We start from the raw sequence: 23,381 nt of genomic DNA, 5'->3' as shown, positions 1-23,381 counted from the left end.
ACTTCTTGGTGCATATATATATATATATATATATATATATATATGTATGTGTGTGTGTGTGTGTGTGTGTGTGTGTGTGTGTGAGTGTGTGTGTTTAAGCTTTCTACAATTTTGAAAATTTCGGTCCATAAAATGTCTGATTGTAACAACAGAGCAAAAGCCAAAACTTTCCATTTCTGTCAGTACAGAGTGGGAAGTAGGGCAATTTTTGCAAGTATGATGAAAATGCCTCTCTTCCCACTGAAGTACATTCCTGTGTGCCCTCCTGAAAGAGAGACTGGGAGGCGAGAGCAGAATTAAAGGAATAGTTGGGCAGGGCACGGGACTGTTGTGCTGTGAAGAGATTCACACAATGACTCTCTCTTTCAGCAGAACACAGCAGCTAATGCAGATCAGCTTGTTGATGGTACACAGCTGGTGTGTGTGGAAGAGAGAGAGGAAGGAAGAGAAGACAGATCAGACTATGTATTTAGCTATCACTCTTTGGGCATGAGGTCACTGTCCACAGTTTATTCATTCTGGTGATTTGAATCTGAAAAAGATTTAAAGATTTAAAAGATTTGTTCAGTAATCCTTTCTGTAGGTCATATCAGTAGATGGCAACCAGTCTGTCTTATAAGGGACTGATTCACTTAACAGATTAGTTCAAACAGATTCATTTGTTAAAAAGTTATTGAAAAAAAAAAAAATATTTCATGACAAAAACAGGTTTTACTACCCTTTATTAAAGGGGTCATATGATGCAATTTCAAATTTTCCTTTCTCTTTGGAGTGTTACAAGCTCTTGGTGCATAATATATATCTGTAAAGTTGCAAAGACTTAAGTCTCAAATTCACAGTAATATTCTTCATCAAAGACTTACTCCTTAAAATGGCTCATTCAGACACGCCCCCACATATCTATGTCACTATGTGGAAATATTTGCGTAATGCCACCCAAATGTTCACGCAATAAAAAGATGTGGTCACATAGATTAATTCACATACTGAGCTTTGATTTAGTCAGTAGGGAAATCCTTGGTCTTCAACAAGGTGCCTCAGTTTGCTTTGTTTATTCACGAATGAGGTACTTTGTTCATTCAGATGGTTCACGAGATTTATTAAGTGTTGCTTTTTGATTCATTCATTAGGTCCAACCAGTGATATTCTTCTTTAAATATGGCACTCAAGTGCTCTTTGCTTGCACCACAGCAGGCATATGCTTGATGTACATAGTTAATGAAAGAATGTCAAAATGAAAACAATTTATTTACATAAACTATCTGTCCAAAAACACATTTTTTTCACGACAGAGATAAAACTAGTGCCATTTTTTTTCTTCCGGAAAGATGGTGGAACAAGGCCTGTTAGTCCCAATCACAGTCCATGTGCTGTCACTATTTTTGGCATGTCTTTGTGTTTGGACATTATGAGATAATTGGTTTTTACAGATTGCGAACTTGTTTATCATTAATTAATAAACAGTTTAACAGGCTCACATTCTGTATATGAGTGAACATGCAACCCTTGCCCTGTAGGAACAAACATCCCTCTCTCTGAGTCTGCTAAAGGATAAGATGTTTTTCCCCAGGGAAACGTGTCCAGGCAGGCCGGGATTGGAGCCTGGGACTTGCCTAGCTGGAGCGGCTGATGAAGAGATAAATCGAGCGTAGGGTAACACAGCAGCAGCCTGAGGGCAGGGAGGACAAGTCTCCTAACACAACTCATTTATCTCATTTTCTCACGTCTACCCACTCCTGTCATATTCTTCAATAGTTATCCATCAGAATTCATGTTTCAGTTTTAAAAGGATTTAATTAAGGGCATAATAACAAACATAGTGTACAAAATTTAGTTGAAATGTTTTTCTACCTTTTCTTGGACTTTTAGAATTTTGTTGTTTTTAAGACATATGTTAATGAACCCTGGTTAGATTTTCCAGTGTCCTGCTTGAAAACATGCAATAATACAGCATTGAAGTTGAACAAAATTGGAAACTCAAGTGGAAGTCAGAGTTCAAGTAGAATTTATTTTTATTATTACTAGTTTTATTAATCAAGAATGCATTCAATTGACTAAAATTGTAACATACTATTTTGCTAAACTCTGTTTTTACTGTATTTTTGATCACATAAATGTAGCCTTGGTGAGCCTCTCTTTTGATAATCTGACCTCTAAAGACAAATGTTAGCATCGGACTGCATCATTTATCCTGCACAGATTGTTCTTCTTTGTTGACCTGCAATGTTAACAGTAGTGTTTCTTTAAACATCTTGTTCCAAGCATTGGGCAGTGGAACTAATTTATGGACGTAAATAGGAAATATATCCCAATTTAAAATCCCTATTTAAACTTAATTTTAAAAGGAGTGCAGGATAACTTCCACATACGTGTTGTTCATCAGTCTGGGCCAAACGTGGGTGGCCATATGTTAAAGTGCTCATGGATTGTGACGTCAATGTCATCATGATTTCTGAATGACCCATTTTTTGCAGCTTAGTTTCTATAAAGACTGAGTGGACTGGTTAAGGAGCTTTGCTTCGTGAACATTAAAATATGTCAATGCACTACAACATCAAACTCTTATTTTTAAAGACCAAAGAAATGTCATCTTTCCGTGATATGGCCCCTTTAGCAAATCTCAGCGATTTGTGACCTTTCTTTATCAGCCTATCATCTCTGTTGTTTGTTATTTCCACCACTAGCATTCCACCATCCCTCTGTCTCTTCTGTCTATCTTTTCAGCTACTTTCTTTCTCAAGATCAGTCGCTTCTTTAAGCTGTTGCCTTATTTGGTTATCTCTCGGCTGAAATCTATGAATACACGTCTCTGCCTCCCTCTTTCTCCTTCCAGTCATCCCTCCTCTCTCTCTCTCTGCTGCTTGTGTGGGTCTGACAGTTTTTTAACACAGGAGTGTAGCTGAGAGGTCACAGGAGGTCCACAACCTAGAGAGCTGCCTACTTAGCACATATTTTTGTTTATAGAGCATAGGTATGATTATGACGCAAAGGTGGATTCAAAAAACATATACAATATTAGCAAAATTAGTTGATTGCATTACATATCTGTCAGACGGTCTAAGTGGGCAGTTTTTGGAAAAAGAATAAACTACAAAGAATATCAGAATGTATTTGTGCCAATGACATTGCTTTTTATCTGTGATAATAATAATAATAATAAAATAAATAAATAAATAATGGAAATTATATTATAGAGAGGCCCTCAGGATTGGGTGCCAAGGTCAGTAAGTCAGATAATTTTACTTTTTATGACAAGGCAAGCTTAGTTCAGGTAATTTATTCCTCTAATGCAAAACTGAATTTTCTGCATAATTACTCCAGCTTTCAGTGTCTCATGATCCTTTAGAAATCATTCAGATATAATTTTGATCTGATTTGATGATGATCTGATTTGCAGGAATTAATCTTTGCTCAATAAAAGTATTAATTTCTTTAAAAAGCTTTTGAACGAGTATGTTCAGTATGGGCCCTCTTCCATGTGATTGACCCTGAGTTGATAGTGAGAAGCATGGTTGTAACAATGTCTGGAGCTTTGTAAGTGTTTATGTGAGACTGTGTGTCATTGGGACAGAAAACCAAAATGATCCTTACGTGAATGTGTGTGTTTAAGAGAGTATGCTCAGTCAGTATCATTGAAAAACCCGCGGAAGGTTGATATCTGTTTCAAATTAGCTGTTATCTGCTCAGTGCCGGGCTGGCTTTCTGTAATGGTTGAGTGCCATCGTCTGGATGTTTTTGGGGGGAACTATTGGAATATTTCCAAGTCCCAGCTTAGTATTTCAATTCAGGGTCCAGAATTAACACTTGGGCGAGTTGCTAATGTGAGAAAATGGACATTGGCAAGTGAATAAAACTTCCTACCAGTTGGCTGAATACTTTATTGGGAACATAACACATGAAAACATCCAGGACACCTAAAGGTTTTTTTTTTTCTCCAAAACTGTATATGCAGAAGATTAATGGAATTACAATCACAGCTACTACAATTAATCACAACATGATTAATATTCATGAACCCAGAAGCTAATCAATCCTTAGTGTGTTTTATATTGTTGGTATATTATTAAAATTAGTAGTAGCAACATAATTTGTTTTTCTTACCTTTCTGGACAGTATACCGTTCACACAGTTTCAATGGAGGGACTGAGAACTCTCAGGCCCCGTCCACACGGAGACGGAGCTTACCCCAATCTGATCTTTTTTTTCCTCGTCTCAAGAAATATCCGCGTCCACACGAAACCACAAAATGATGTAGTATACATGCCAGACCAGTATGTGGCGCTGTAATTCTGCCACAGAGATACACTAAAAACAGAGAAGAAGACTTGGACTATGCTCATAAACCTTGCGCGTGATACACAAACGAACATGAAACAATACATTTATTAATCAGTGTTAATGTTAGTTAATAAAAAGACAATCGTTCAGTGTTTGTTCATGTTTTTGTTGCTGTTACGTGACGTAGAGGTGTCTGACTAGGGGGGAGACGTGGGCTGATGACGTCATCGTTTCAGAAAATATACGGATTACCTGTCCAGACGAAAACGCAAAGACGGCATTTTGGGCACTTTGGGACCCGGTTTCAAAAAATAGCGGTTTCACCTTGCGAAAACGCCAGATCCATGTGGACGAAACGCCTATCCAATAAAAAATGTGTGCTTATTCACAGAAATGCATCTCCGTGTGGACGGGGCCTCAGACTAAATCTAAAATATCTTAAACTGTGTTCTGAAGATGAACGGAGGTCTTATGGGTTTGGAACGACATGAGGATGAGTCATTAATGACATCAATTTCATTTTTGGGTGAACTAACCCTTTAAGCACCACCACAAGTCCTAAGTTCACCTAAAATGATAAATATGCATTCATACAAGTTTTAATTCTAATCACTAAAGTTATATCATTAAATAGCACTAAATTATAATAATATCACAATATAATGCTTGATTGACTGATTAAGAAGCTAAGATTTGAGAAGCTATTTACCATCTTACAAATATAAGCTTTTGTGTAATCATATATATATATATATATATATATATATATATATATATATATATATATATATATATATATATATAGTCTGATGATTTAAAAATAAATAAATAAATTGCTAGCCAGTGGTGATTATATTGCAAAGGTGTGCTTACAGGGTTGGTTGACCACTTCAGCCACATCTTAATCATCTTATGTAAGGCTATCAAAATCTCTCCTCTCCTCATTACTTTCATCCCAGTGGAGGTATGAGTCTCAACTGCTGAGGTCCACACTACAGTTCTACAGATGGGAACCCACACACACACACACACACACACACACAGACAGATGGAAGAAACACGTCATCCTTGCAGTCCAACATTATAATTTACATCTGCTAATTACACAGGGGTTGAGTGAACTGAAGGGGCCCAGCAGATGCAGAGAGTCAGTCCTGTGAGGGAGGGTGCTGGGCCTCTTCTGACCACAACAAGCCCCTCTCTCTGCAGCTCTCCACCAGCCAGAGAGACTCACAGCGTAATGGAGAGCATGAGATGACGAAAGAGAAGTGGAAATTTATTGTAAAGTCAATTGGAAAGAGAGTGAACTTCATATTGGTGTTACTTTTAAAAAATTGGTTTACCTTTTAATAGGGAATATCTCAGAGATCTCTTAATGAGAATTTTTTGTTTTTAATTAATTAATTAATTTATTTATTTATTTATTATTTTGTCTTCAATATAAACACGGCTTTCAAATATATTCAATATTTGAGTGTATTTTTTTGCAAAATATCTTAGTGGGTGTTGGGCACTGATCACTATATAAAAATTCCTATAGAAACCTATGCAAATCTTATGATAATAAGTAATTTGCTGACTGGTTACTAACGTTTAATGAAGCGTTCATGCTGAAACACTCAGATATAGCAGCATAAAAATAAATACCATCATTACACATGATCAAGCAAGCTGCCCAAAGCTTTTCTACAAACGGTTGTCTACTTAAAGGCCAGTTGTCTTTAAATAGGGATGCACTTAATTTTGTCTGACATGGCAAGGCTATAATTAGTTTCATTCATATATTGTACTATGAAATTGTTAGTGTTTTTAATAATTTTAAGTGGGTAACTTTGATTTTTTTTTTTTTTTTTTTTTTTTTATGAATGCAGTCAAACACAAATGAGTAAAGATGAATGATCTCAGCATTAAGAAAAAAGTGTCCGAGAATCTAATTCATAAGTTATGAATCATAACACTCCGACACGGAAATCTATCTAGATATTGTTTTAATAAACAAGAACACAAACTCCACCCCATTGATAAATCATTGGGTTGTGGTTACAGGAACATCCAGTTTAAGATGATTAGCTCCCCATAACCCACTGGACTGTGGAAACATTGATCGCCGCGGTGGTGGGGTGTGGTTGTTAAAGCAGCTGCACTGATGTGGAATTCAGCAATGCAGAAGGTAAACCACACACACTAAAACACACCATCACAGAGACGTTAACCTTCAGAGCCACAGAGGATGTATTTTTAGAGCAGAACAATTTCACAGTTGACTTAAAAGGGGTCAGTGTTGAGCTGACTGCTGGTGAGGAGAATGTCTTCAGGTATCTGACACATACACAACACATCTCAACCCATTCAGCCCCCTCTAAAGCTCCACATGTCAGGTTATGTCCCTTAGTTGTATTAAGTAGTATACTGTTGCAAACATTTGTGAATTTTTTAATTGATGTATTGAAGTTGCATTTCCACTTGTATGAAGATTTAATTCTGTAGAAAATTTTAGGGTTGGAAACATTTTTAAAAAGTTTTTAAAGAAGTCTCTTATGCTCACCAAGACTACCTTTTCAGCATAATTACTCCAGTCTTCAGTGTCACATAATCCTTCAGAAATAATTCTAATATGCTGATTTGCTGCTTAAAGGGGGTGAAATGCTCGTTTTCACTCAATATCCTGTTAATCTTGAGTACCTATAGAGTAGTACTGCATCCTTCATAACTCCAAAAAGTCTTTAGTTTTATTATATTCATAAGAGAAAGATAGTCTGTACCGATTTTTCCCGGAAAAACACGACCGACTGGAGGCGTGACTTGTGGGCGGAGCTAAAGAATCACGAGCGCGAATAGGCTTTTGCGTTGAGAGCGTTTGGAAGCTGTGACATTACCGTGAGGGAAAAACCATCATCCAAAACAAACCATGGCTAACAGTCAGATTCAGCCGTTTATTTATGATCCAGAATCAGATCCAGAGGCTGAAACTGAACGAGAGCAGCAGCAGCAACGACTCGCTCCGAGCGGGGCTCGAACCCGGGTCTCCGATGGGAGGCGGACGCACTAACAAGGAGGCAGAGATATTTTAAGCAGTTTTACTCACCGCCTGCGGTTCCAACACACGATCATGACCCTTTTTCCTTGGGATTGCATCATCCTTAAGAAATAAACGATACGCAAATCCGTCGTCAAACTGGGCCTTATTTGTAAAACAAGCATCTTCGAAATGCAGGGAACAAACACAAACACTAGCACAACTCCGTTGATGCTCTGTAAAAATAAAGTCCATCCACTGGTCCCTTAATGCTGTTTTTTGGTAATCTGTGCAGGGTCGTCTTGCCCTGGCAACCAAGAACGCACTCCTTTTGTGACATTTCGCGACGCTCTCGCTCTGATCAGTGATTGTCTGTGCTCAGCCTCTCAGTGCTCTGCTATAAGGGAGCGCGCGCTCTTCCGGCAGACGTGCCCTCAGGACCCATATAAGGAAATTCCGCTCCATCTAACGTCACACAGAGCCATACTCGAAAAAAACTTTCCGAAACTTGTGACAAACCGGGAAGGAGTATTTTTGGAACAGAAATACTCCTTCAAACGTACAACTTAATTTTTGAAACTTTGTCCATGTTTAGCATGGGAATCCAACTCTTTAACAGTGTAAAAACTCAGTATGCATGAAATAGCATTTCACCCCCCCTTTAAGAAACATTGTGTTTAGGGTTCTATGATGAATACAAAGTTCAAAAGAACTCTAACATTCTAAATGCCTTTACTGACACTTTTTGAACATTTAATGCATCCTTGCTGAATAAGAGTATTAGTTTATTTAATAAAAGAAAAATAATCATGCCTACCCCAAACCTTTGAGTGGTGGTGGTGGTGGTGTGTGTGTGTGTGTGTGTGTGTGTGTGTGTGTGTGTTCGCGTCGGCACATCTGCTCTGTGTTCAGTTGCTGCTCTAATCTCTCTGGTCTTCATGTAGAACAGGTGTGATGGGCCTTACACCCCTTTTTGACTGTACATCAAAAGATGTACATAATTCAGGTCCAGCCATACACATGCATACCAGTTGTGCAGATACTGGACAGTCTTATACTTGATAAATATACCTCGTGTGAATCTCGAGTTTCTTTCTGGCTGTGTCATAAACCTAAAGCAGCTGCCTTTCTGCCAAAACTTTTACAATGAACTGGTTTCAGACTTCCTTCCAAGGAAACCATAATGCCATATCTGGTGACCTTGAACAAATTCAAGTGAGCTTTAGACATAACCTACTAGTGACTATTTCATGACTTTGAAGAACATGAGCATTTTGCATGATTGTTCATGTTCGAACAATTTGCTATTAACTATTAACTGGAAACTGAATTCAGTTGTATCGTAATGAAAGTTGTCAGTGTCAGTGTTTTTTTTTTCATTCAGTGGAAGTCAATAGTAATGACCAAAACTGTTAATTACATTCTTCAAAATCTCTTCTTTAATATTCTTTTAGATATTTTATGAAGAAAGAAAGTTATACATGTTTGAGCTGACATGAGGGTTAGTCAGACTCAGTGATAACAGTATTTTATTTTAATTTATGGCTGAGCTATCCCTATATAAAGGTTTTCTTTTTTCTTTTTTTTCTTGCTGCATTCACCTCTGGCCTGCCCATCAGGTGTTTTTTTTTATTCAATGTATAACTGATTTGAAACAATATGTATTGTGAAGATACAATACAGGTTAATCTGATTTAAGAAATCATCCAGACAAAAACTTGGAGGTATCTTAGTAAATAGGTTTTGATTTAAATGTGCCTCTGTATAGGTTTTAGGCACAGCCTATATGTAAACACTTAAACTCTCAAACACTGTTGTGCTCTAGTGCTGCCATCTGTTGTTAGTTTCATCACACTACAACCCATTGGTTTTACTTCAATTCTGCAGCCTATAGTCTATGGCCTTGCAGATTACAGCTAAAATTAACCATCATAAAGTCGTTTTTTATTCACACACACAAAAACTCGCACACACATAAACACACACTCAGGAAAGTCAGATTAAAGTGGCGTCTAGACTGTGTTCTGCTATCTAATGCTCTTGAGACCAAATGGTGTTGACAGATCTCCTATTATCTCCTGTCTCTGTATCGCCATATGCTCTCTGAGGCCTCATTTAAACAGCTGAAACTCAATTTGAACTGATCTTTGCTCGGCACTTGTTATTGCAGCTCTCATATACTGTAGTTCCAGTGTGTATTCATGTGTTTATTCGCGTGCGACCAGCAGGGGACAGACTACGTCATTTTTTAAGAGTCCACGATTGAGCGTGAGTGTGTACTTTTATGAAGATAAAACCGTGTGTTATATGGTTGTTTTTGCATAAAGCATTTTTTTGTTGTTGAGAGACCCGTGACCCATGAGCTGAGTTCTTCTGGTTTAGAGTATCTGTTCCATCTGTATATGTTGATGAATGAATCAGCCATGTTTGTATGAGGATGAAAGGGATTAGTTCATATCAGAGCACGTGCAAATCAGACATCTGCCGCTCACGTAGCTTTCACTGCTCGATGAGGGCTTTACACTGCTCTCTGTTTTTATAGATAAAGTGGCTGAGAAGATGTACAATATAGGCTATTTCTCAGAAATGACTCTATAGATTTCCATTTTATGGATTCAATAAGTTGCCACCGTATTGGTGTTTTTGTTTATTTGTTTTAGTGCTATCGGACTTCAATGGATATTTATCTGCCAACGTTATATGCTTCTACTTGTTTTAAGACGTAGATCATCACTAATTAAAAGAGATGGTGATGGATTATGACAAAGGTTTAACTCTTTAAGCGCACATATTGGAGGGATGTAGCAACGTACAAATCGGTATGAAATTATATTGTGTGTCATTTATCAGTTATGCTTATTGGTGTTATTAAATGAAATGAAATGGAGATTAAATGTAGGCTACACTTCTACTAGTGTTGTCAACTGTCTGGTTTGTTTCTGTTTTTATTTTTATTTAGGAAAGTTATCCCTCACTTAGGGGTCATACTTGTGATCCTCAGGGTCAAAACAGGCTAAAAACAAGTTTAGTATTCAGAATTCAGAGAATGCACTGATGAATGTATGTTTGTTTCTATTTCTATTTGAAATAATACAGTTATTAAGAAAAAATAAATAAATTATTATCAGTTAATACAGTTTTTAACTTGAAAATGTATTTGAAATCCAGTGCTTGGAAGGCAGATTTGTTAGTGCCAGAAAATCAGATGTCATAACATACCATACAAGTTACCACTAAAAGAGTGTGTTCCCTAGTTGGTTATTTTTAGACATAATTTTATAAATCGACTTCATCTGTAGATTGAACCAAAAAAGGTTGCTCTGTATTTTTTTTACTTATTATTATTTCCCATTAATTTCCTATGGAACTGTATCTTAAGTATACTTTTTATATTATTTTTGTCTGAGTATTTAAATAGCAAGTGCAGCAAAAGTAATCTAGTTTTGTAGCATTTTTATGAAGTAAAAATTAAATAACTAAAACAAAACAAAATCTGTCTAAAATAACTGAAGACCACCAGAGGGTTAAGAGATTTTTTTTGTCTTCTGGGCTTTAAAAAGACCAACCCTCAGAGCAATAAAAATGTTCCTCTGGAATTGCTGACCTTTTATTTTATGTGGATTGCATAGTTCAAAAAAGCTCTTATGGGGGGGAAAATTAATGGAAGTAAGTTCATACTGACTTTAAATGCAGACTTTTGTGTCTTGGCAAATCTGAAAGTGAGATATCTCTCTCTATCTCTCGTGCTCTCTCTCCTTTTTTTTTTTTTTTTTTCTTCTTATTGTTATTGTGCTGTTTAGTTTATACAGGGGTAAGGAATAGGAGGATGTGCTTCAGATTAGACTGCAGGAAGTCTTGACACTCATATTTAATTACTAGAGATTATGTGTCTTCATCCCCAACACGCCTCAAGCATTTTTCTTAAAGAGGAAACAGACACAGGAAGTGCTGTAATACCAAGTTTTAGACATTGTTCAAATAAGTACAAGCTAGAAAGAGAAGAAATAAATAAAGAGAATGTTTTTTGTTTGTTACGATAAAGTGTGTTTGCTCAATTAAAGCTTTCTATTAGAGATTCACCGATTGATCAGCCATGGATTGGAATCGGTTGATTTTCTCATCGGCCCGGATCGGTGACAGGTGTTGTGCTGAATCCTGCATCCTTCCAGATTATGCACCCCCTAGTATTGGTAGGTTTAGGAGTAGGTGTGGGGGAGGGGTTAGGATTGGGGTACAGAATTCGGCACAACACTGGCCGATGAGTCACACTTTTTTCCGATTTCGAGCCAATTCATTTAGTTAGCAACGGCACAGGCAATAATGTCACATTTTACTGTGAAGACTACAGAAATTAAATTTGATAAAAATTTACATTTGATTACTTTCAGTAGTATTTCTTACCTAAATAAAAAATTAATTAACCTGAAAGGATTTATTTGTTGCGGTTGTTACATTTTTTTTACGTTTGTCACATTTTACATGTATTTTGTTTTATAAAATAAAATAAATAATACTTTGCAGTGAAGAAAAGTAGATTTTTTTTTGTTTATGCTGCAATTATAGGTCTTAAAAAAAAATAGGTATCGGCAGATCACACTGACAAAAAAAAATCGGAAATCAGAATCGGCCAAGAAAATTGCAATCGGTGCATCTCTACTTTCTATGCATGCTTTCATAATAACACGAGGATATTTAATGTCATAAGCATCTTTTGTGTGTTTAGGCATATATTGTATGGCATTTATGTGATTGGAAGTCACTTATTGTTCAGTCTATTCATGACACTTTAACCTGGCCTGATGTGTTGTGTTTCATGTATTGTGTACATGTTCTGGCTGTATGTTGTCATGCAGGTACACGTCTAACAGTGCGTTAAGTGAAACCAGTCCATCCTCATTTGTAACGGATCTCAGGTGTGTGTGTTTTGTGCAGTTGAATTAGAGGGAAATGTCTCATTAATGGCCTGCTGCCTTCTCCTCTGACACACACCAGAGACCTGCCTGTTGGGTGAGATTTTCAATGGATGTGTGTGTGTTAGTGTCAGTATGTGACCTGATAAATGATATGTTACTGTGCGTGTCGTGGTGTGATTGTGTGTATGTCTGTTGTTTTATAGCAGCTGTTTTAGTCCAGCCTTAGAGAGCAGCTGCAGTGAGGTGTCTGGCACCCTCTGTTTTTGTCTGGGTTCTGGGGTTTTTCTCTCATTGTGGTCAATCCTCTATTTGTGCAGTTTTTCAATTTTTTTGTACACTTTTTTTTTTTGGGCTCATTGTGTTTGCTAGGGGAGCCATTATTTTGCTCTTTCTCTGAAGGGACTTTTAAAGAGCGGGGGGTTTTACATTGCTCTGTTGATTCCTGTTTTGCACTCAGTAGAGTGGTCTTTCAGAGCCGCTGGGGGCTCCGGCAGGTTTCAGCAAGGCTACAGCATGGACTACATGGACATTTTGTTTGTACTGTCTGATGGTTTTAGATTTTTTCATATCTTTTTCTTGATTGAACAAAAGATTGAGTGAAAAAGATGAAAATGAAATGGAAAGATTAGATAATACAGAAATCGGAGAGCTCCAAGGGGCAAAAGGCAAAACAGACTGAAGAGATGACAGTGATAAAGAAAGAGAAGGAGCCAGAGGGATAGAGATGGCAAAAAGAAAGCGGAGTTTACAGTTTTGGGTTTGAGTAAGTTTAGTTACATATTGAAGGGATTTTTTTAACCATTAGATATAAGCTTTGCAGTCATTTCTGGCTGATTTCATTTAAACTTGGTGACCATTTTAAATATGCAATCTGAAACAACAACAACAAAAAAATGACTCAATGAATTAAAGTCTTAATGAAAAAAGTCATACCTTGTACATTTTTTACAAAAATTTAGGAGGGCTGAAAAATTTGCTTAAAATGAGTTGTAGTTTTTATTATTAGAGGCTTGAGCATTCCCATTCTAAAGAGCGTCTGATTGGATGGAATTCTGTGCAGTGCAGGATGAGTCATCAGGATTAATAGTGAGTGTTCCGGAAGAAAAGACTGGCTTGAAAACTGACTTGAACATGACCTCAAAGCTAACAGACATGGACAAAAAGCAACAAAACACTTATTTTTATTTTGTAGGTCATTAGAAATATTAGATATTGCATGTGGAGTAAAGAATAGTGAGCAGCAAGCAGATACAGATAGGAAAGAGTGATAAACACAAAGATACCTGAATGAATGAGAGAGAGAGAGAGAGAGAGAGAGAGAAGGAAACAGCAAGCAAAAGAAAAGCAGGAGCGCAAACAGTTTAGAGTTCGTCAGGAGATGACAGAGTAGAGAGAGACAGAGAGGGAGCTGAATGGTTTAGAAAGTTAAAGAATAGATGAAAAAAAAGACTGAGAAAGACAAAAGTAAGAGAAGGAAAACTGATGCATAAAAAAACTTGGATTAAATGTATTTTTTTCCATCCTGCAGCCGGCTGCCCTGGATCTACTTCTTGCTAGCACTGCCACGTGCTCGCCACACACACACACACACATTTCTGGGTCTGCCAGACAGGGGTATGTGGCTACATCCCGGATCACTCTCATCTCTGGATATGCCTCTGTGGTCGTAACACTTATCTGGGTGTGTGTGCGTGAGCATGGGAGGTGCAGAGTTCACCGGTGTGATATGGAACTATCAGTTTAACTCTGGAATCCTTGAAAACATTTCACCAGCATGGATTAACGAAATATGAGGAGATTTGGGCATGTTCAACAGAAACCACATCTGGAATTTCTCCTCTCTTTGGGAGAGAACGGGGCACATCTTTAAGTTGACTTGTAGATCTGAACTTTTTCCTATTTCTGGTTGTCAGATTCTTATTTTTTTCCCCCTGTGATTGCGACTCGTCCTTTTGTGAGCCCTTGCACACTCCCGTGCGTGTTGATGTGTGATGTGGTCAGTGGGTCAGGTGCCGTTGGCGATGCCTGCTGTGTGCCCACGTGTAGGGGGTAAGGAGTGGTGTTTTCAGGATGTGGTAGGGGTAGACTGCAGCTCTCCAGAACCTTGCTGTATCTGGGTGGCAGTTTTACACGGGGATGCACCACAAATCAATGCTTTCAACCTCCAAAATGACACTATTGAAAGCACAAATGGCATCAGTGCTGGCAGAGCACTACCGAGACCCTCACAGACCTGCAGGGTAAGCTGTTTCTATATACGTGTGTGTGTGTGTGTGTGTGTGTGTATGGAGGAAAAGAGAGACATAATGTAGAATTATATTTATCCTACTAAGGGTAGAAATGGAACTGGGTCTTGAGCAAAAATGCCACTGAAAGTCTCAAAAATGCGCAAAATATAAAAAAAATATATAAAAGCCCAAAATGGAAAAAAAAAAGAATTATAATTACATGATACTGTTAAGGTTTATATACATATTTACATTTGATATTTCATTATATTAAATTCCTTTCTTATTAAATTTAGTATGGTTATTAAAGTGTTTATATTAAATTAATTGTATATATTATAATATTTTATGTTATATTAAGTGTTTCATAAATATTAAGTATTTGTATTGTGTTTGTCTTTAAAAGTTTTGGGAAAAACGGCCTCATAAAGGTAAAAGGTCAATTTGTGGAACAAATATTTAATGTCGGCGACTGTGCCTTTCATGCATTTACATCCTATCTGAGACTTTTCTGAGAGATAGTTGTGGGAGGTCAGAAACACTAATTAGAAAGTAAAGGTAGCAGATAAGGGGTTATAAAAGCCCTGTGCTTGATATAGTTAGGGAATGTCTAGGTCTGTTGTGTATATAAGAGTCTGTTTGTGTCCGTGATTGTACTGTCATGTGATCACACACTTTAAGATATGCGTAAGACCTATTCCCATGTCAAGATGGAATAGTGTGGAAAGGGATGGCATATTCTTCAAAATTTTACATGCAGACAGCTGTCGGCCAGACACATGCTCATATCAGACTCTAACCCAAACCAAACCCAACCACTTTCAACTATGACTACTCCTTCAGTTGGGTTAACTGCTCCATGCTCTCCTAAAAAAGCATATTGTGCACCACACCATGTTTGTACAACCATCATAATCCATTTAGAAGTGAACCCTTCCATTTTTTTTTCCCATCACAGAAAAGGAAAATGTCTCTAGAATGACAGACTCATGATCGGCCAATGAAGGCAAGAAGCCATGTTGTTTCAGTGATGTTGTTGGGTTATTAGGCTGACAGAAGGTTTCCATGTGGTGTCCTTTAGCAAGGCTGTGTTAAGATATACAAGTGCTGGAGGTGCACTGTATGGTTACAGAACATTTTGTCAGGATGGACTCTACACACCATATTATATGTGAATCAAACCAACGACTGGGGACAAATAATAAAATAGGTTTTTTATTCAAAATGGCACGCAGGAATTTTAATTATATGTTTGTTATCATTTGTGTGAACATACCAATTATAGTACCAACTTGTGGCTAGTAGTCTTACAATTTGGTACATAGCCTTGTTAAGGCTCTCTGCACACATGTACCAAATTTCATAATGATTAACCATTTGCAATTGAAATAATTGAATTCTGGATTTTGATTGGCCGTTGGCTGCCAATTTTTGTTTTTCGATTTAAGAAAATTATGATATTTTAGTTCGAATTTGTTCGAATTTGCAGAAAAGGAACACCAAACTAAATTTTAAATCCTCGATCGAACAGTCGCAGAGCTATAAGCATTTTTCTGTTATAGACACCGCTATTGGTAAAATTTGGCTACATTGAACTAAATAGACTGAATAATAAGAATGTCCGTTCAAATAGATTTGCTGCTTGGGCCCTTAATAAGTAAGCAGTCAATCAGCAGACATGACCCAAAGTGACATTAGTGACAATGTGCCAGATCAGCCTGGGTTTAGATGACTTGCTTGAGGGCACAATAGTGAAAGCTCATGTTCACGTTTGAACCTACAACCTTTCAGTCACCAATTCATATCTTTTACCACTATACCATACCACTCCAATAATATAAAATTAGCTTATTTTAAACAGTAATATCAAAAACTTACAGTAAAGCTGCTATTTTCTGAAACTATTCATTGCCTTGGCAACTGATGGAAATAGATTGAAGTTGAAGTAAGTTTAAGCTGAAATGCTAAAACTGATCCCCACCCCCCAAATCATAAAAACTGTAAGGCTATAAAACTATAAATATTACTAAAATAACTAAAGGTTAATGCTCATGGTAAATGACACAGTGGTCCAATACATCCATTCAGTGCATTAGGCTATATGGTCATCATGCTGACAATTATGTAGAGTGAAAGCAATGTCTATTTAAAATTATAAAGATGTTGGTATTGAAGTCAGTCGTACTTGATACAAGTATATTCATTTATGTTCCCTACAGTTCTGTTTATTTTTTTTTTTACTTCTTAATTCAAAGAATGCTGTAAAGGTGGAAAACCCTGTTTAACAGAGCTTCAGCGGAACTGAAAGAGCTGACAGACAGGTTTATACACACACACACACCTCTTCTCAGTTATGTGTGTGTTGCAGTCATAGTGAAGGGTGTCAGGGATTAAACACTCAACATTAATTACGCTCAACTTTTCAGCAGGATCACATACTCTGTTTGGACTGTATTGTTTCTGGCGACTGTTTGTGAACATGTGTGCATAAGCATAGCCTGCCAGCTTAATAAAACACTCATCAAATGAGGTATTTTGAGGGCATTAAGCTATATACAGTAGATTCATAAGTCAATGTCCATGTTTAGTTTCTAATTCTTTCCCTGATTTATGACCAAATTACTCTGGATCAACACTAGAAACATGTCAACCCCAAAGAAAAATGTGTGTTAACCCATCATCAGCTGGTCATTAACTATGTCATCAACCCAACTGTTTGGCTGAATGAATTTTGGATGTTGAGCAGAAATTATCAGGCTGTATTTCTAGTGTTTGCCAGACAAACGCATATATGAAAAAAAAAATTAAATCACAATATTTTTATTGTTTTTCGGAAAGAAAAAAAAAAATACTTGAATAAATGTTTTTTTTTATTTTTATTTAATTTATTTTAAATGGGAGAAACATTTTTGCATACTGTGTTTCAGCATAAATCTATGAAATATATTTTTTTAAGCATAATGAAAGAAAACAAATAACTGTGGTGCATGAAAATAAATTATTCAAGATGCATTCTCTGAAAAGAAATTTCAATAATATTTTCAATAATTTTGCTTCTCATGTCCATGTTCACCCTTTTTTTTTTTTTTTTTGCTGGAAACTGAGACTCTCTCTCTCTATATAAGATGTGATATTGTTGTGTACCATTAGTTCTTTGGACATCTTCTGGCTTGCTGCATTTCAGCAAATTTCTCCAAAGCTTGGTGACCTAATGGGAATGTACTAAGAGTTCTTGGAGATCATTGGATGAGGTCTCTCTCTCTGATGTCAAACAGATGACTTGTTTGAGCTTAGTGCTTGGTTTCCTTGGAGAGTCACGTTTACAATCCATTCAAATAGTAGTGATGGAGAAAACATAGATGAACAGAACGGAAGGAAAAGTTTAATGCTTTAAATGGATGGACATTGCTGGACCATAAGGAGACTAACATGTGTTTTTGGTGGGTAATAACAGGGTTTGGTATTCTCAGTGCCAGGAGGAGCCTTGTGGTGGAAACCTGCATGTTGGAGCCTGTTGACTGAGCTCTCCCTCTCTATCTCTTTCTAAAGCTAGCCTGTCCGTCTCTGCCTGAACATGTCCTGGCTTAACGGTAAATGTTAAGGAATTCACACATGGCCAGTACATTTGTCCTGTCACTTACACAGTCTTATTATGCGTTTTACTTTTATTTGTCTGTGTAATCCATTGAGCAGGCCCACGCGCGCATGAACTCTGCAGAACTTAAGTGGAGAAAGACAAGAATTTCAATTCAAATACATTCTCTCAAAACGAGCCCTAATATCTTTGCAATATCTATGCAAATTAGCTTCTCAGGAAGTATCTTATTTTAAGAAACCCTTAAAACCTTTTGTGTTTCTTAAATATTTTAGCTTTTTTTTTTCAGCCTCCGATAAGAAATCTCAGCTCTGTTTAATGTGGAGTGTTCAGATACATTCCACAGATTTAAAAAAAAATATATCTTTTAGGGGTGCTCCGATCACAATCGGCCGATCGTTAATGCGCATTTCGTCAGCAAAGCCGTTTTTTCTAAGCAGCAGTTAATTCCATCAGGTGCGTGATTTCACATAGAGCAGCTGTTACTACACAGAGCCGTTGTTAACTGAGAAGATGCGCCAATAAACGCTTAAAATGAAGTGGATTTGCGCATCTTCTCTATTAACAATGGCTCTGTGTAGTAACAGCTGCTCTATGTGAAATCACGCACCTGATGGAATTAACCGCTGATTAGAGAACCGGCTTTACTGAGGAGATACGCATAACGATCGGCCGATCGTGATCGGAGCACCCCTAATATCTTTAATCTGTTTTTTAATCCAAAATACTGGGATAATTCACCCAATAAAATGTTGTTCCAAAACCTGTATAACTTTCTTCCAGACAAGAGCGGCAGAGTGACCATTTTTAGGTGAACTATCCCTTTAACAGAAGAATGGGAAATTAAATAAAACATATTACATCATTCCACACGACATGCAAGGCGGTTTAAAAAGAAGCATTTGTCTATATGTGTGTGATCATGCGTGCAAGTTGGTAGGATTGCAAGCGCAAGAAAGAAGGTTCAGACATAAGCACAGCCAAATGAAAACAGCGTGTGAGACAGAAATAGAGTGAGAAGCAGAGAGGGGGTGAGGCTGCGGTCAGAGTCAGGACCGCTGGATTACAGAGTATGACTTCTGCTGAGTTCAGAGAGATGTGAGGAGAAACGGGGTGAAGAGGAGACATTTGAGAACTAAATGTTTGCTTTATATAAAATGAGTTGGCAAAAATAAAAAAAATAAAAACTTGTTTATGTATATGGCGACTGGCACCATTCTTGGGGAACTTCTTGCCCTCACTAGATACTTCCTGTTATAGTGAAACCACAGGGCTGGTGAGGTTGTTGATTTTAGGTTGGAGAGGAAAGAGGTATTTTAATGCAAAATGAGGGGAATGATGATGTCACCTTTCAAATAAAACGGCACTATACGCCTGTGGCCTTTTTTGGCCCAATACTCTTGATGGGTTACATACTTATTTGGAGAACCAAAGCAAAGAAAATATAGATTAAAGATATATATATATATATATATATATATATATATATATATATATATATATATATATATATATATATATTAATTATTATTCTATATATATTTTTTTTTTAGCAATCCCTGGTCTTTATTCCTACTAATCTAATAAGAAACATTTCTGAGAATTCCTCAGAGAATGTTGGCATCTCAAAAATGGTTTCCCAATGTGTAGAGATGTTTCCCGTTCCCTCCCCTTTCAGTTAATTTTCCTCACATGTCCACGTCTTGTTTGCACAGGTGGCGTAAGTACCCTGACAGATCCAAAACAGTTGGGATGGTTATTTAGAACAACAAGGTGTTATTTCTAGCAATTATCTGGCAAGAACATTCTCCAATTATCACATTAAATGTGACGTGTTCGTCAACACCGATGCATTTCATTTGCATTCGATTCAGTGTTCTCTGTGACATGTTATCCCATTGGAATAATAGTTTTGGACGAAATGACTGAATGAATGAATGTCTAATTACAGTTGTCTCTCTGTGTCTCCCCCGGGCAAAGGGGCGGAGAGATGGGATCTCTTCATCCAGTGAGAACCCTCGGCCGGTGGTCAGGAGTGGAGCAGATGGTTTTGGCGTGTCCTGGCAGGGTCCACGTACACTGGTGCTCTATAAGAACTCTCAGGGATTTGGCTTCACTCTCCGTCACTTCATCGTTTACCCGCCAGAGTCTGCCCTGCACACCAGTCTCAAGGTGAGGATGTCTGCCAGCTATCACAAAATCGAGCTACAAAAGTTTCAGTCAGAATAAGAGATTTCCAAAAAAAAAAATCCTGCCAGTGTATCTTATTCCCATATTTTATTAAGAATGGGTTACAGATGTGTTTGCACATGATGTAAGAGAAACAAAGCCCCATTATGATAAGGCATCTCTTCTCTGAGAAGCTGCTGTTTGCTTTCTTGCTCAAAGGGCCTATTATGTGTTTGACTGGTACCACACATGCTCTGGGCTGGTCAGGGCCGTACCAGGGCTGCTGGGACAGTATGTTCAGGTCCATTCACTGTGCCCAGTGCCCACGTGGTCACATGACTTGTGTGGCACTCTCCATCTGTCACCCCATCAGCTCCATGTTAATGCACACGTGGACATTCATTTTGATCTGTGAGTTGGATGTTGAATACAAATCTTAAAGTTGTGGTCACTGTCCGTCACTCTACCCATCTGTTTCCCCTCTGTCTGTCTTTCTCTCTCCTGGGACGGCAAAGCCTCAGTATTGTGTGAGTCTGTTAGGAATGAGCTCAGTCAGCGCAGACTAAACACTGGGCTGCCCACATTAAACTGCCTGATCAGCGTTGCGTGTGTGTGATTTGAGCCTCTGGTTTGCAGTCTGGTTATTTTGTGAAAGCTGCGCATGTGTTATCTAAACACATGTGTCTGTTGTAAATAAAGATGCAGAGTGAATATTATAAAGACTATGTCATTTCCTGCAGAGATGGAAAAATGAATGTTGTTCTTGCAGAGGTGTGTTTAGATGTACATTCATTGCTAAAGTTCTCCATTTTTCTCAGTGCTGACCTCTATTGCTGGGACAGAGTCAGTGCTGATATCACTGCCATCCATCATGGAGATCAAACCCATTTATTGAGACCTAAAATAATAATAATAATGAAAAGTTATTTCCTGTTTTTGTAACGATTGACTTCTGGTTCATGTTGTGCACCATAGACATAATAGGTATAATTTATCTATTATTATATTGTTCCAAACCTTTCTTCTCAAGCATCCCAAAAGGATCCTTAATTTCTTGGCCACTTTTTTTCAATGTTAATGAATAAAATGACTCAAATATAATAAATTGGCCCATATGACATGTGCAGAATAATAATAAAATATAGTTTTTAAAAGTGACATAATGGTGAGTAAAAATGACATCCCTGAAGTATTTAGTAAATTACTAAATCATTAAGTTTAAGACCATATTGTAATTTTTCTAGGATCTAACTATCTTCTTATTATTTTCTGTTAGGATGAAGAGAACGGGAATGGAAAGGGTGAGTCTATCTTTTATATTTCTTCTATCTTCTCGTCATGTGAATTAGTGTCATTAAAGCAAATTTGGAAAATTTCTTATTAATTGAAAACGCTTCATCGCTCATCTGAGTTGACTGAAAATCTTATGACTTGATGAGCACTGTTTCTTCCTCTTTCTTACTTATATTATCATCCTCTGGACTTCATTTATTTCTCAGTGACTGATGATCCTAGATGAATTAGTAGCATAAGCAATGTCATTGATCAGGGAAGCTGATGTTGGTTGCATGGCGCCCCCTAGAGCAAGTTTCAGTTCATGCACATTCAAGGTGGCCATCTGCATTCAAATCAATCCAAGCAGGATTACTGGAAGGCACATGATTGAAATGAGATATATGCCATGTAATTTGCAAGTTCTGACATATGAAAATGTTTCCTTATATCTATTAAAAAAAAAAAAAAGATATTGCCCCAGTTGAATAATGATTTTTGGGGCAGTCGTGGCCTAATTAAAAGAGAGTCAGATTTGTAACCTGAAGGTTGTGGGTTCGAGTCTCAGGTCTGGCAGGGATTGTTGGTAGGGGGAGTGAATGACCAGTGCTCTCCGGGTGTATGTGTGTGTGTGTTCATTACTGTGTGTGTGCACTTGGATGGGTTAAATGCAAAGCACAAATTCTGAGAATGGGTCCCCATACTTGGCCGTATGTAACTACACTTCTACTTCTTCACTGTATATCATTGTACTTGTAAATGAAAATAGATGTAAATCCAGATGTACAGATCTTAAGTGAGAATTTACTGTTGAGCCCTAATGTCTTATTTTCATAAGTCCATACTAATAAATCCCAGGCAATTAAATCCAGTATGATACAGAGGTGCACTAGAATACACACACATCCACACATCTAAACAAAGCTCTACAGTTCCCAGATCAGTTTGTGCATTACTACCTCAGCCTGTTTGTTGACTATTACAATCTGTCCTCATCTTATCATGCCATCATGAGACACTGGCATCAGTATGAGCAAAACACATTCCACAGTGCCAGCCCAAACAACTGTGAATGTGTGTGTCTCTGTACATTGAGGTCCAAAAGTCCACTAGTGAAATTTTTCTAATTTAATACAGATTATTTTTTTCCATTTGCAAATTATATAAGCAGCATGATGAAATATTAACATGAATGTCAAGACTTTCTTATTATACAATATTCCATGTATGCTTTAATGACAGCTGCACAAGTTTGTAGAACCTGATGATCTTTATGTTTTTTTATTTGTTTGTCTGATGAATAAAATCATATATATGTATATATATATATATATATTAGGGCTGTCAAATAATTACATTTTTTAATCAAATTAATCAGAATTTTCAGTGGATTAATCAGGATTAATCACTATTTGCAATTACACCTGAATCGTAACCATTTTTTTTTACTGAAATGCATACCAAAAGATAAATAACAGGACACAGATACATAATTTTCATGTATTGATTCATCAATATGTGGTTCTTTTTTTCAGAATTTCAAAAGTTTAACATTTACTTAATCAAATTTACCTGAGCACTATATCAAACCATGCCATTTAACTACAGATAGTGTAAGAGTTTTAGGTGTAACAGTGGTTAAATATAGCCACATATCTATGAAATTATGCATAGAGAAACTCGAAAGAATGAACTCAGAAACACAAACATGTGCCCTCTGCACTCTGGGCACTCTTGTTTTTGGGAGGTGTTCATTTGCTCTGCCTCAGTACTTTAGGATCGATATTTTCACGTTCTGAAGGCTGTAAGCGCCAGTAAAACCAAGTAAAAATGCATATGCTTTTCCAAACAGCTGTAATTTTCGCTGCATTGCATGTAGGCGTTCTGCGCATGCGCAGTGTGAAACACAG

General features: G+C 37.2%; 1 protein-coding gene across 1 annotated transcript in view; it reads left to right on the top strand.

Moving 5' to 3' along the window:
* Positions 1 to 13,940: 13,940 nt before the first annotated feature.
* Positions 13,941 to 23,381, top strand: part of LOC113050433 (rho GTPase-activating protein 23-like) — a 36,683-nt gene continuing 27,242 nt past the window's right edge. Inside the window, exons 1-3 of the mRNA XM_026213377.1 lie at positions 13,941 to 14,447; positions 20,011 to 20,202; positions 21,476 to 21,500. Coding sequence (XP_026069162.1) covers positions 14,199 to 14,447; positions 20,011 to 20,202; positions 21,476 to 21,500 — 466 coding nt within the window. The 5' untranslated portion in view covers positions 13,941 to 14,198. The remainder of the gene's footprint in view (positions 14,448 to 20,010; positions 20,203 to 21,475; positions 21,501 to 23,381) is intronic.

This window comes from Carassius auratus, chromosome 3 (assembly GCF_003368295.1).
Source record: "Carassius auratus strain Wakin chromosome 3, ASM336829v1, whole genome shotgun sequence".
Lineage (NCBI taxonomy): Eukaryota > Metazoa > Chordata > Actinopteri > Cypriniformes > Cyprinidae > Carassius > Carassius auratus.
Note: the sequence above shows the minus strand (reverse complement) of the source record. Positions and strands in the feature narration are given on the sequence as shown.